The sequence below is a fragment of the Chiloscyllium plagiosum genome, unplaced genomic scaffold (assembly GCF_037043375.1).
Source record: "Chiloscyllium plagiosum isolate Xiang-an unplaced genomic scaffold, Cpla_swu_hap1 HiC_scaffold_26, whole genome shotgun sequence".
In the NCBI taxonomy this organism is placed as follows: Eukaryota; Metazoa; Chordata; class Chondrichthyes; order Orectolobiformes; family Hemiscylliidae; genus Chiloscyllium; species Chiloscyllium plagiosum.
Window position 1 is genome coordinate 31,189,934 of NW_028270164.1, and position 15,317 is coordinate 31,205,250.

The 15,317-nt window shown below is 45.8% G+C and overlaps 1 protein-coding gene and 1 long non-coding RNA gene across 2 annotated transcripts in view; both read left to right on the plus strand.

Moving 5' to 3' along the window:
* The first annotated feature begins 3,013 nt into the window (after nt 1–3,013).
* On the plus strand, nt 3,014–12,411 carry LOC148145125 (uncharacterized). The gene is made up of 3 exons (XR_015751000.1): nt 3,014–3,106; nt 11,942–12,151; nt 12,337–12,411. It is a non-coding gene; the product is annotated as an uncharacterized LOC148145125 (long non-coding RNA).
* A 1,716-nt stretch (nt 12,412–14,127) lies between these two features.
* Nucleotides 14,128–15,317, plus strand: part of rnpep (arginyl aminopeptidase (aminopeptidase B)) — a 36,778-nt gene continuing 35,588 nt past the window's right edge. Inside the window, exon 1 of the mRNA XM_043716769.2 lies at nt 14,128–14,536. Within this exon, the coding sequence (XP_043572704.2) occupies nt 14,153–14,536 (384 nt within the window). The 5' untranslated portion in view covers nt 14,128–14,152. The remainder of the gene's footprint in view (nt 14,537–15,317) is intronic.

Here is a 15,317-nt window from a genome sequence, read left to right on the forward strand (position 1 = left end):
CTGGGACATTACTGTTTGAAAATCAGGCGAATGGATTGTTAGAGGCAAAACAAGTTCGGGGTGGCAGGTCCGGGCCTGGATAGTCAGGTGCTGGGCGAAGGGGGCATTCAGCCTTCCAGTGACGGGGCCTCCCACAGTTGGAACACTGGCTGGCTGCCTGACTGGGAATTGGCCCCATCCCCCATGCCCCCCTCCAGGGTTCCCGTGGGGAGAGGTGGTTTGGTGGATTTCTTTGGACCAGCATCTGGGGAAAAGTCTGTGCCCAGGGGGTATCCTGACTCCAGCGAGGGTGCACAGTGCTCGGGGGAGGGGTGGGTTTGGGGTGGGGGGGGGGGGGGATGCGGGATAGTAGCTGAATGAACTCTGTTTTTCATTAAGATTTGGAGCATGGTTTGGGGTCATTCTCACCTTCCTAGTAATACATGGAGGCTCTTCTCATCTGGGACATGGTGTTTTCAGACCAGTCCACATTGTTTGTGTGTATCATGTCAGCAAGGCTTGAGGGGGACACATTGTAGAATAATTGAGTTAAACAATGGTGAGTCCTTCCCAGAGTTAAAACCTTGATCCGCAGCAAAGGTCCCAAAGCAGGCAACAAATCTCTCCAGAAGTCTCCCTGGACTGTCCCACCTTGGGTTTGCAGTCTAGGACCTTGCTAATGTTAACAGGCTGTTGCAGGGCGCGTTCTAACGACTGAACAATTTGATTCACTTGAGAGTCATCTTTGAATCTGTCATTTAATTCCTCGTAGGTGAGTACTGGGCCCTTTCCATTATTCTCACCCATCTGCCCCTGCCATTTAGTTGCTTCTTCTGGTGACAAATTCATACAGCAAAGGGATCCCGAGAAGTGCTTTTATTTTCCTTGCAATGCTGCTGCTGTAACCCCTCTAATTTATCTCCCTAGCTTTAGCCTCTTTGCACTGTTTATCCTGTTCTCTTTTTCACCTACCATCCACCCATTCACATTCTGCCTTTAGCTCTTCCCAGCCCTTCAGAGTCCCATCTGCTGTTAATACTTCCATCTCCCTGTCGCTGGCATTATTTCTCCAGCTGGCTAGCAAGGTGTCTTGCCATTTGCTATCAGCCCTCTCCTTCCATTCCTTAATAATGGATTTTCACCTTTTCCCACAGTTTCTCTTCCAGATCAGGTTCACCGCTTGCTCACAGGCACCCACGTCCCAAGATCCCCCCAGAGGCCAAATCTTGTGCCCTAGTCATTTGTTTAGTGCTGCACTTAATTATCAGATCTCTTTTTCCTGCTCAGGTAAGTATTCGCACATGCTTTGAAAGGGGGGTGTTGTGTGTGGGGGGGGGGGGAAGGTGGTGGGGGTGCTCCCCTTCCTGGCTACATCAAGTGATTGTCCCATTTTACTTTCCTGCTCAATTATGAACAATTTCCACTGGCCGTATTCATACTGCAGGATGAGAAATGTATCGAGCCTGCTCTCTTTTTTTCCTATAAATTAATTTCCACTGCCATATTCAATGAGGCAGCTCCCAGGCCAGAATTCGCACAATATAGAGTAGCCAATGTCACCCCGCAGTGATGTTTAGAGCAACTGGACAACTTTCTGACCTTACAAGCTGAGTCCGGGTGCCTTGCGTGACCTTGTCAAGATATGGGATCCACGGGGCGATGGACAGACCCTCTGGCAGAACACAAGGAGCAGTCTGGGTTAAAACACTCCGGGGCACACTTACCGCTCGGTTCTGCCCATTTCAGATTTTCATGCCACTTACGCAGCCCCATGAGATATTCCTTTTGTTGAGATCTGAGTCACAGCACCAGATGTTGATGTCTGCTTAGTTCCACAAATCGGGATGACACAAGTTTTCTGTTCAACAGCAGTAGCTTTATTATCAGACAGCCGGTGAGAAAGTCAAAGTGTCACTAAAGTAGCCGAGTGCCTACTTGCAGCAACTCTTCTTCACGAATCTCTGCCTTACACCCAGAGATATAATATTTTATAGGAATTGAACAAACACTTCTCAGTCACATGGATGATTGACATTACCTAACTTAAATTAGTCAATTATGATTTTACAAAACATGATGAATGTCAATGTCCTGTAATAATGTGTGGATGGACTATCGAAATTGATTATCATATCTTCCATGATTATGTGTTAATGGAAAGGAATTAAGGCAGAAAGGTTTTGTCTGCTACAAATGGGGAACTCTCATACCTCTGCTAATATGGAGGTGAGATAACTGGGGGGGGATTCACACACCTGTATTAATAAGGAGGGGAAGTGAATGGGGACTTGCATACCTTTGCTAATATGGAGGGGAAGTAAGACAATGGGAGGGGGAGGCAGTTAACTGGGTTGGGGCTATTAGTCCTGTCTGGAAAGGACAAAGGTCTTGTCTAGGCTTACTTGCGTGGAATGGGGGAATCTATATGTGTGGATTGAAAGAGTACAGCTTTCAGTTGCTGTTGCAATAATTTTTTTTGTCAGTGGGATTTTTAACCCTAAAGTCTCCAATGTGCCCTGAAAGAGAAGCAAAGATTGGAATTGACCCCTCTGTGACATTTTAACTTCCTCACCTCTGTGGAGACTGAACATGTATGTGTGTGCGTGCGCACTGGCAGGTTAGCATTTCCTAATTCCTGGAGTTTAGGCGTGGACTCTGCCTTCGGGTGTAGACTCTGTCTTTGTACTAGAAACTGTATTGAGGATTTTGTGAATTGTTACTGCATGTGGGTTTGTAATTAAATGTGTTTGAGTGGGCCAGAGTGGGCTAGTCACTACGTGGGTGGCTGGGAGCTGGAGTGTCAAAGATCGGCCCTGGGGAAAATGGGCTGGGGTGGGACTGTTGGTACGCAGGCTGGCTGGGGGCTAGGCAGCTGACAGCGTGTCCACTGGAAATCTGGTCAAGGGAGGGGCAACCAGTACGCAGGCTGGCTGAGGGCTGGAAGGTTGATGACTGACCTGGATGAAGGTGGGCTGGGAGGAGCCTGTCAGTACGCAGGGTGGGCAGGGCCAAGCAACTGATAGCATCCTCTCAGGAAAGCCGGTATAGAGCAGACCGGTCAGTACATGGGGAGGCTGAGCCAGATGGCTGACGACAGCACATAGGACGGCCGACTGGGGGAGGACCGGTCAGTACATAGGGAGGCTGGGACCCGGACAGCCGATGGCCAGTCCGTAGCAATGCTGGCCATAGGAAGGAGTCAATCAGTACGCAGGGCGGCCAGGTGCTGGAAGGCTGACAGCTCGACTGTAGGAAAGCAGATCGGGGCTGGTTTGGTTACAACGCGGAATGACCAGGAGCAGGTGGTTGATGTCTGTCCCAGAGGAAAGCAGGCTCTGGAGGTCAGTCAGTACGCAGGGCTGCCGGAGACCAGAAGGCCAACAACCAGCTCGTAGGAAATGGCCCGGGGTAGTCCAGTCAGTAGACAGGGCAACTGGGAGCTCGGTGGTTGACAACCAGCCTGGAGGAAAGCAGGCTAGGGGAGAGTCGGTCAGTACACAGGGCGGCCAGAGACCAGAAGGCCGATGACTGACTGTCCTGCAGGAAGGCTAGCCAAGGATGGTCTGATCAGTATGTGGTGCGGATGGGTGTCAGGTATCTTTTATAGCTATATTGGGTCTGTGCTCTATGCACTGTTTCTCACTTGATTGCACTGTCTTGTCTGTGCTTGTTACTGTTATCTTTGATGAATGAAAGTGGGATTTGAGGTTTGTCTTCATCTCCCTGAAAACGGGTTGAACGGTGAGGTTTAGGATATGGCTTTGCTGCGCTTTCCCCTGTATAAAATGGTTTTTTTTGTGAACTGCCATTTTCTGTTTATTGAGAACTGTATTTTGTACTGTTTAATATAAAAAAGGAGTCTTAGGGATTCTCCTCACTATAGGGACTGGTTCTGAGTTGGCTGGCCACAGTCAGTGTCTACTGCTGCTGTTGGTTTCTGCTTTTTTTTGGGAGAACCTGAATCCTAAACTGGCTGGTTTACAAAGACAACTTTGTTACCTGGTATTCCTTTTTGATCGAGGACTGATTGACTGTAAATCAGGCAGTCTAGCAATGTGTTTCATGTGTAACCCAGTTCTCATTAGGGGATTGTTGTTTCACTAGCTGGTTACAGCCTGTGTGTTACTCTTTTCTCTTTCACTTTGAGAAAAGGACAATGTTGATTTTTGTGCCAGGGCTTGGCCTTTGCATTCTCGCTTTCTTTGATTTTTGAATGTGTTTTCACTTTTTTTGGTGTTTGAACTGAGCCCTTGTGAGAAAATGCATCTTTCCAGAGGAGCTGTTGCTGTGAGTAGGTCTGACCCTTGTCAGTGGACTAGACCTCTGTAAACACTGAAAATTTGTGTGCTGGGATGTGAGCATTTGCTGTGTCCTTGAGTTCAAGAGTGAACTCAACCCTTGCACCTTCACAATGTACTGTGTTCTTGTTAGTGGGCCTGGTTCTGTAGATAAACCAGGCCTCTATGGAGACTTGACACCTGTGTGGGTTGTAGGCTGTGTGTTTGCTGCCTTCCGGAGTAGACTCTGCCTTTGGTTGTGGACTCTGTCTCTGAAATGCTTCCTGCATACTGGAGTGGACTCTGTACCTGGGAATGGACTCTGCATTTTAAAGAGAACTATTTATGGTAATGGATTCTGTGTACTAGAAAGGACTGTTTGTTGGTAATTGACTAACTTGTTGCTTGTTAGGTTATCACCTGCACTGTCCCTGGGTCTGGCAGATGTTACTGAGAGCTGGGAGACTAATAGGTCATCCCAAAAGCTGTCACCCTGCGACCCGGCACCAGAAGGTGGGTAGGCCTTTCTGAGCATTGTCATCCTGAGAAGGGGTAATCAGAAGGTGCGTAAGGGCAGGCTGAGATCCTGAAGGCTTGTGGGCTTCCCTGTGTACTGTCATCCCAGGAAAGGAGACGTGCTGTCCCAGAGGTGGCAGGAAGGTGTCAGGGCAGTCCACAAGCTGGATGGCGCATCAGGGTGGCCAAGAGCCAGAAGGCGGGTAGGCCATCCTCAGCACTGTCACCCCAGGCAGGTGTCGGGGCGCGCTGTCCTAGAGTGGCCGGAAGGTAGGTAGGCCATTCTGATCACTGTTGGCATGGGGGTTTGGGGAAGTAGGACATGCTGATCTACAGGTGGACGTAAGGTGGGAGCCGGAAGGGGCATGGTGTGGACTGAGAACCAGAAGGGGCGTAGGAGCGGGCTGCCTTCAAGTGGCCGGAAGGTGGGAGGGATGGGTGGGTTGCTGGTGTGTCTGTATTCTATGCAGTGTTTGTACCTAATTGGACTGTCTTGTAAATATTTGTTACTGTTACTGTTCTGTGATGACAAAGTGGGATTTGAGGTTTGTCCTCATTTCCCTGAAGACTAGTTGCACAGCAGAGTTTGGGGCCTGGCTTTGCTCCTCTCCCTTGTAAAATTGCTGTTTCTCTGTATACAGCTGTTAATGTTAACAGTTTTGGAAACTGTATTGTTTAATAAAATAAAAAATAAACAGGCGTCTCTGGGATTTTCCTCACTATAGGGACTGGTTCTGAGCTGGCTGGTCAGAGTCCATGTAAATAAAAGGTGACTTAGTGACAGGATACTGGCCTTCCCTGAAGCTATTTCACTTACATTATCCAACTAATTAATGCATCTCATCTAAACAACTGCTTCTTAGCAAGTTCAAAGTATCAGAAAATTGCAATAAATCATTGAATGCATAACTGCGATCACGAACTCCTAAAAACAGCAAGGGGGAAGGTCTATGATAGTGTGAAAGACAAAAGAGATTAAATGGGGGTTAGTCCAATACAAAATTAATAAAAATAGGAACAGAAAAACAAAAGGCAAGCCATGATGGGGTGAAAATGGGGAGTAGCAAAATTATCACTATTTTATCCATCTGAAAAATCTGGGGCAAGGAACGATCTCAATTTGCTGAACTCAATTTTGATTATGCATTTTCCAGTCATCCAGAATCAAAAGATGACATGCTGTTTCTCAAGCTTCAGCTGAACTTTGTTAGAACAGTCTAAGATGTCAAGGTCAGTGAGAATGAGGAAGAGAATTAAAATGACAGGTGAGTGGAAGCTCAGGGCCACACTTCTTGCTGGAACAGAGGTGTTTTCCAAAGCAGTCACCCAATCACTATTTGGTCTCTGCAGTGGAGGAGGAGGCTGCATCATTAGCAAATTATAAAAAGTACAAATAACCTCTCTTTCAGTGGGGTGAGCAAGTCACACAGCAGAAAGAAGGCAGTAAAAGTGCTGGTGTTGCATCTCCTGCACTTGCATAGGAGATGCCATGCAAAGGACGGATTTGTTAGGAGAGCTAAAATAAAGAATCAGTGTTATAAGGGGAATGATCTCTTTGGAATGTTCTTAAGGCGGGGTGTAAAATTGGTGTCAAAAGCTGTGCAAATCTCCCTGCAAATGGGCTTATCAATTCCCAAATTTTTTTAAAATTCACTCATGGGATGTTGGCATTGCTGGCTGGCCATTATTTATTGTCTGTCCTAGGTGTCCTTGAACCAAATGGCTTACATAGTTATTTCAAAGGGCAGTTGAAATCATTTGCTGTGGGTCTGGAGTCACACGTAAGCTTTCCTTCGCCGAAGGACATTAGTGAGCCAGATGGGTTTTTCTGATAAATGGCGAGAGGGTTTGTGGTCATCAGTAGATTCTTAATTCCAGATTTTTAAAAAAATCGAATTCAAATTCCATCATCTGCCACGATGGGATTCAAACCCAAGCACCCACCCCATTAAGGAAAATTGACATTGTTTTGATGCAAATAGAATGAGGGAAGATTGATCTAAAAACATCTAGAAAATGATGAAAATTCAAATAAGAACATAAGAACTAGGAATAGAGATGGATTATTCGTCCCCTTAAGCCTGTTCCAGCATTCAATAAGATCATGGCCAATGTCTTAATGTTTTGAATTCCATATTTTCATCCAGTGTTGATATCTGCAATTCATCTTAGGCAAGAGAATCAACCTACCTCTGTCTTAAAAGTAATTAATGACCCTGCCTCTTCTCTGCTGAGGCAGAGTGTTCCTAAGTTGTACAGAAAAAGAATTTTCCTCATCTCTGCCCTAAAAGGATAACCCCTAAATTTAAAAGAGCTCCCCCTAGTTCTGGACTCCCCACTCAAGGAAATAGACTGTATTTTCCAGGTCCTGAACAATATGGGAAATGACAAGTCAGTTTGAAAAATATACCAAGAATGGAACAATTAGATTCTCAAATTGACATGCTGAGTTAGGATGGGAAAATAAGAATCTCGCTAGTGGGTGGTGAGAAGCCTATTTGTAAGCATTTACATCTTAGTGCTTAATCCTGCCTCATTTATATATTGTTTACTAATCTTTCATTCCTTGGAGAGAAGCTAGATGGCGACAGTTCCCCACATAAAAGGTAGTGCAGTTCACTGGTGGCTTTAGCTCACCCCTTGCTACTTTGTACCTCCACTTTGGCCAGCAGTCTCCAGCATCTCAGGGTGCACTCCACGGTCACACCATGTCCATAGACTATCTTCAACTCATCTGGAATAAAAGTCCACTTCATTGTTGCATTTTGAAGCACATCACACCTTACCATTGCAATGCTGATCCAGGCTGCCTTGAGTATAGGTCCTCATGCATTGTAGTAGGGTGCACCTCAAGGATCTTTACTTGCTGTCTTAGCATTTGCTCAATTTACACCTACTTGGATGCCCTCAGCATTTCTTCCTTGCCTTGCCTTTTTGCACTTTGCAGGCTCATTCAGAACCTAAAGGTCTTGACTTGCCATTTAATGCAGATATAAAGAAAGGCAGCTTGTCATGGTTGTCAGCAGTAATCAACTAGGCAAAAGTGATGCTGCAGAGTCTAGATCAGAGTGGTGCTGGAAAAGCACAGCATCCGAGGAGTAAGAAAATCCTCCTCGGATGCTGCCTAACCTGCTGTGCTTTTCCAGCACCACTCTGATCTAAAAACTGTCAGCAGTAATCAGTCAAGGTGGGGGACTTGTAGGTATAAGACACTGTGCTATGTCAATGTGACATCAGCATCTTACATGATAAACACAAAATGCGCTTCAATTAAATGGCCATATTTCAAAGTCTAAGAAGAGTAGGCCCAGTCAAATGAACGATAACTGTTGTCTGTCAGGGTGCCATCACAGTTGAGGGAGTCAGGCTCAGCAATGTATCTTGTAATCTTTTGTGAGGGGCGTAGGGATGGGCTAGAATCAGTCCTGCAGGCTAGTACAGCTAGTCTGGGCATTAGCAATCTGTAAGTTGAGGAGCTGTACAGATCTCAGTCAGGCATCCAGTCACGCATCAGTGAGGACAATTGTTCCAAGTTAGTCAGGGGGTTTAGGTTATAGTCAATCCTCAGGGTCTGCTTATTAAAAGTCAAGGTAGGTTATTTAAGGCAATAGTGGGGAAGTAAGGGAATTCAATTGTATGTATTGGATACAAAATGCTGGGATACAAAGGGGAGCAATAATTGTGACAAGGGCAAATCAACATAAGGATCAGAGATGGTCGTGCATTGAAGGGCATGGGTTACTGCAGGTGGGTGGATTCACCATTACCCTGGTCTCAACAGGGGAAGGAGCCACAGGGGGCTTCAAGATAGTTGGTATGGCTACGTGGTAGGGCTGAGGCTTTTAGATTAGATTAGATTACTTACCGTGTGGAAACAGGCCCTTCGGCCCAACAAGTCCACACCGACCCGCCGAAGCGCACCCACCCAGACCCACTCCCCTACATTTACCCCTGCACCTAACACTACGGGCAATTTAGCATGGCCAATTCACCTAACCTGCACATTTTTGGACTGTGGGAGGAAACCAGAGCACCCGGAGGAAACCCACGCAGACACGGGGAGAATGTGCAAACTCCACACAGTCAGTCGCCTGAGGCGGGGTCTCTGGCGCTGTGAGGCAGCAGTGCTAACCACTGTGCCACCGTGCCGCCCACCAGGCTTAGGGAGTAATGTTGAGAGATGAAAACATAAATGAAAGACCTGAGTCAAAAATGTAGAAGCTCAGAACTGTTGGGTTCAACAAGGTGTGCAAAGAACAAAGGAACATGAAATGTTTGGTAGAGACGGGGTTTGTCATCTAGATCACCATCTGGGCCTCTAACTCACTCTGTGAAATGTGACATGTATTGGCTTCCATGCTCAACTGATTCACAATTATACACTAGAAATAGAAAATGGTTGTGACCACATGTGGAGAGAGGGAAGTAAGTTTTTTTTTCCTGTCTGAATATGAGAGCTCTATTGATGTAAGGCCTTTCAAGGGGAAATTGCATCAATCAGGGACTTACACTGTACAAGTTAAAGTCATCTGCAATCATAATATGCTGCATGTGAAACCCATGCACTGACCAATTGTGAGACACAAATCCTGGTCACAAGCAATCATGACAATATCATGGTGGCTCAGTGGTTAGCACTGTTGCCTCACAGCACCAAGGTCCCAGGTTTGATTCCAGCCTCTGGTAACTGTCTGTGTGGAGTTTGCACATTCTCCTTGTATCTGCCTGGGTTTCCTCCCACAAAACAAAGATGTGCAGGTCAGGTGAATTGGTCTTTCTAAATTGCCCATTGAGTTAAAGTGCATTAGTCAGAGGGAAGTTGGGCTGAAGGGCCTGTTTCCACACTGTAGGGAATCTAATCTAAATTATTATAGATATAGCGTTGTGAAGCAGAAGTAATTACAGATGACCTTAACAGTGTCACCTGCGGGCCACAATTCAAAATGGCAATCCAAGATCTCATAGGCTGAAGAGCTGATTTCCTCTCTCCTTGAACTGTAAGTATTTTCCATCATGCACTGACATGCAACAATGCTTTCTTTGAAGATGTTGGAGGGAGTCTGTGCTGGGGATGGAGTAGAGGGGGGCGGGGAGAAGTTTCAGTAATCCTCCTGCATTTATAATCTTCCACTCGTAGCTTGCAATGCATATATCAGAGTAAGGTCCCTGTGCCAAAGATCCATGTAAAGATATTACATGGCCTTCCATGTCAGAGTCCTCCATACCCCACTGTGGAGAGAACGATGCTAAATTATCATTTGTGTGTGATGCGAGTGCTGACTGCTCACATTAAGAAGAATCTGTTCTGATACTGGAACTGTGACTATTGGACCTAAGCACAGCAGGATTACAATCATTGCAATCATCGTGCAATAAATGCACAGAGAAATTGAGGAGGAACAGATGCATCAGCAAATCCAGGAACTGTTGAACAGTTCTAAAGGAGTGTCATGTCTGTCATTAATCTATTTTTCTCTCTCTACAAATGCTACCTGACCTGATGCATTTCTCCAACATTTTCTCTTATTTCAGATGTCCAGCATCTGTTATATTTTGCTTTTACTAACATTTTATTCAACTGGTTACTTCTAAAGATCCCTTGGGATTCTGTTGGGTTCTCTCAATTCTCAATCCACAAATGATTCCAGACTATTAACAATGCAATTTGTTCAAGATCACACTGCTTGGATTTATCAGCTTGCAGCTTCATCAGTTTTATTAGTACCATTTCCCTTATAATTGTAATTTCACTAAGTTCTACTCTCCCTTCCACCTTTTGATTTATAGATATTACTTGAATGTTTTGGGTATTCTCAATAGTGAAAACAAAAGCAAAATATTCATTTGATCCATCATTCCCTTATCAATCTAGTTTTATTGACTACTCTCAATTCTCATATTGTAGATGACTCAGAATCTTTAATTTCTGTTTTGTTTTCTAAATACTTGTAGAAGCCTTTGCTATCCATTATTATCTTCCTATATAGATTCCTCTGCAATTCTGATTTCTTCCTTCTGATTAATTCATTCCTTTAGTTATTCTCTGTCACACTATAAATTCTGACAAATCATCTTACCTGCCACTCATTTCCAGATCTATGCTTTTGTCTTAAATTTGATGCTTTCCGTAACTACTTTAGTTAACCATAGATGATAGATCCCCCCTTCAGAACCTTTCTTTATAGTAGGAATATATGTATTCAGGGTATCTTGAAGTATCCCCTTAAATGTCTACCATTACATCTGTTGATGCATCCCTCAGCTCACTATAGCAATTCACTTCAAGTAGCTCAGTTTTCATGCCTATATAGTTGCCAATCTTTTTGTTTAAAATATTGTGTAAGCCTCAATCTTCTCCCTTTTAAACTGTACATAAAATCCAATAATATTGTCCTACCTAAGGATGCCTTTACTCTGACATCATTAATGAATCATGTCACATTACTGCTCTCTGGTCAGTTCAATCACAGAAAGCTCTTAGAAACAACTTCAAATGCATTCTGAGCTAGCATAAGCTAGTTGACATAATAACAACATCTTGATGTCCTGAGCCCATTCACAATGGCATTAGAAAGCAAGATATGAAACCGAGACAAACAAGAAAAACAAAATTAAAGCAGATAATCGAAAGATGGGTGAAATAGGTGTTTTAAGGAGTGTCTTAAAGGACAAAGGCTAGGTAGAAGGGCAAAGAGATTCTGGTGAAAAATTAAATGTACGGCTCAGGCAGTTGAATGTTGACATTCTGTATAATTTTTCTTTTCTGCTGTGTGGGCCTCAGAGGTCAATGTCACAACTAGTATGACAATGCCGATCACCGTGTGTGGAATTTTGGAGTGACTGCAGCTTAGAGGAAATATTGGCCACCAATGTTCCAAAAGTCAAACTCAGGGATGTTCAACAGATCAGAATTTAAAGAGCACAAGTATCACAGATGTGAAACTAGTAGAGATTACACACAGATGAATTTGAAAATGAGGTTGAGAATTTTAGAATTAAGGCATTACATAAACAGAGATATGCCCCTCCAGTATGATATAGGTGGGATATTGAAGACAGGATTCTTTCTGTGGCCTTCCGGTGCCAATGTTCATGTAGTCTCTAGATTCATTCTTGCATAATTTCCATACTTCCGAGGCAGAAAACTGACATGTCCTTTTCCCAACAAGTCTGACTGCAGGATGGCCTGGAGATCACGTGGTGCCAAAGAAAAATGTTCTTGCCTCCAAGACGAACCCAATGTTTGATGAGACCCTGGCTGCTACTGTGCAGAACTCAGCCATATTCCATTATAGATCAATCCATGACAGAGTGTGCACTCATCAGTCCTCTTGACCAAAGCCTGCATTTTCTCTTGTTAAGGCTAAGACCTGTTAAAGGTAAGCTGTATTGTAAACAGTTATAATTTTTAGTTCTGTGCTGTCCTGCACATTCTTGACAGCATCATTGATTAATATCTAATGTCCCACAGTTAACTTTGTTACATGCACTGCTACTTATTATTTCTGTCCTCTTCCCATCTTCACTTGCCGCCACCTATACTCCAAATGGATGACTGACAAAGGAGTCTGCAAGAAACAAGCCTGGGACTTCAGTTATACCTTAGACATTGAACTTGAAGGAACCCAGGAAAGACAAGTTAGCAAGCCATGTTTATTTGGTGGGCTGGGGTGGGAGTTGTTGTAGTTCCTTTCGATACTTTTTACAGTGTGATTTGTTATTTTTAAATTGGTTGTGCATTTGATTTACATTCTTTTTAGAATGATTTTTAAATTCTTTGAGTGCTGCAATTGATGTTGCCCTGTGTCCACTCAGCAGCAAAAATGCCACTATTCAGACTTTTATATCTAGTTTGTTAGATACTGGCCAAACGTGGGGAATCTCCCTGGTTAGCACCAGAGACTGTAACAGTTACTGCATACAGACTGGTAACATAATGATCATTTCCAGCATGTGCACCATGACAGGCTCCTTGACTAGCATAATAAAGCAATGGTAGAAATTTGAAACAAAACTCATATTGCTGGAGAAATACAGGTCTGGCAGCACCTGTGTGGAGAAAACAGAGTTAACATTTTGAGGCCAGTCATGCTGCTTCAGAATAGAACTCAGAAACTCTGTATTCTCCACAGCCATGCCTGCTGAGATTCTCCAACAATTTTTGTTTCTGTTTTGACCTTGAGCAGTATCAGTGGCACAATGTCTAATACTGGCTCAAAGACTAATTACTGGAACAATCACCAGTATTACTGATGTCAGGATCAATGTTATCAACGGGCCCCAAATGTCATAGGATACTGGTTTTTCATTGGCCCAGAAGAACTGATTTTTCCCTTTTGGTGGTTTCATCTCTAAAGTTAAATTCATACAAGAGCCTGATGTCACTGAATTAAATTTAAAAAAACTTAACCTAGTTGAGTGCTCAGAAAAAAGCCCTTGCTAACTTGCCAGCAACTCACCTAATGACCCACTCTGTGCCATGTGGTGAGTTGGGCAATAAGAGGGCAGGCAGCATCAAGAAAGGGACCAGAGTGAGAGGGAGGAGAGCAGTGAGGGAGGCAGCCTGCACTGAGAGGGACCAGAGTGACAGGGCAGAGAGCAGTGAGGGAGGCAGCCTGCACTGAGAGGGACCAGAGTGACAGGGCAGAGAGCAGTGAGCGAGGCAGCCTGCACTGAGAGGGACCAGAGTGACAGGGAGGGAAGCAGAGTGCACTGAGAGGAGGCAGAGTGACAGGGAGGAGAGCAGTGAGGGAGGCAGCCTAAACCGAGAGGGACCAGAGTGATGGGGAGCGAGAGCAGTGAGGGAGGCAGCCTAAACCGAGAGGGACCAGAGTGATGGGGAGCGAGAGCAGTGAGGGAGGCAGCCTGCACTGAGATGGATCAGAGTGATGGGGAGGAGAGCAGTGAGCGAGGCAGCCTGCACTGAGAGGGACCAGAGTGGCAGAGAGGGAAGAAGAGTGCACTGAGAGGAGGCAGAGTGACTTTGAGGAGAGCAGTGAGGGAGGCAGCCTGCACTGAGGGACCAGAGTGACGGGGAGGTGAGCAGTGAGGGAGGCAGCCTGCACTGAGAGGAGGCAGAGTGACGGGGAGGTGAGCAGTGAGGGAGGCAGCCTGCACTGAGAGGAGGCAGAGTGATGGGGAGGAGAGCAGTGAGCGAGGCAGCCTGCACTGAGGGACCAGAGTGACAGAGAGGGAAGAAGAGTGCACTGAGAGGAGGCAGAGTGACTTTGAGGAGAGCAGTGAGGGAGGCAGCCTGCACTGAGGGACCAGAGTGACAGGGAGGGAGCCTATAGAGGGGCGGGGCTACGCTGGAAGGGGGCGTGCCGCTGCTGTCAGCGCATGCGCCTTCGCCTTCGCCACTTCTCGCCACAGAGAGCATCATGGCGACTGAGAAGGTGCTGGGTCGGAGCTCGGACACAGCCACATCCTCCAGCTATCGATACTTTCGTGTCCGGCATTTCCACTTGGAGCTGCAGGTGGATTTCGAGCGGAGGCAGCTGCAGGGTCGGGAGGTGTTGGATCTGAGCTGTGTCCGGCCTGAGGGCGGGGGTCAGGAGCTCTGCCTGGACTCTCACTCCAGTGTCAGTGTGCAGTCGGTGTCGGTGCGCTGCGGTGACCCAGAAGGCCCGCTCCAGCCCGTGTGCCACAAGGTCCAACCCTTCACCAGCTATGGCTGCACCCTGGTGCTCGCCTTACCCCGCCCGTGCCAAAGTGGTGACCAGCTACAAGTGGTCATTGACTACACGGCCACCGATGGACCCGGGGTGAGTTCCTGCTCCCTTTTAGGTTGGAAATAAATGGTATGTTTTCCTTAGCATTGAAGCAATGATCACTAATTTTGTTGGCAATGATTACTCTGAGCATTGAAGGCGGTTAGAGGGAGTTAACGTGCAGATCACCCTTTTCTCTTGGCTGCACTTTTATTCATTGCAATCTGCTTATTCGCTGCTCACGACCTTACAGTGTGGGGTCTGCTGTACTTTGGGGAGGCGAAACGCAAACTGGGGACCACTTTGCGGAAAACCTACGTTCTGTCCGCAAATATCGCACTGAGCTGTCAAAACAAAACCCTGGAAATCTGCAGCAGTAACAGCTGCTGGAGAAACTCAGCAGCTTTAGCAAAATCTGGAGAGAGAAAACAGCATTAATATTTTGGGTGCAGTGATCCTTCTTTAGAATTGATAGCTAGGACAAAATGGTAGATTTGCAGAAGGGGGAGGGGGATGGAGAGAAAGAGAGTGGAGAATGGGATAGTTGGAAATAGAAGCCCAGAAAGAAAGAGAACAGCAAAAGGGATGGATAGTAAGCCAAGGAAGGAAAACAACGTAAGTATGGGGCAGTGGGTTGGCTGAACTGAAAGCAACCCATGTGATGACAGGGCCTGTGATGTGTGTAACGATATAATAAAGAAGGGTCTGTTTCCATGCTGTACATCTCTATGACTCTATAATGTTATCGAACTGGATATTTAGACTTGAAGGTCCCAAGATGGAAAATGTGATGCTGTTCTTCCAGCTTGCTCTGGGCCTTGCTGGAGCACTGCAG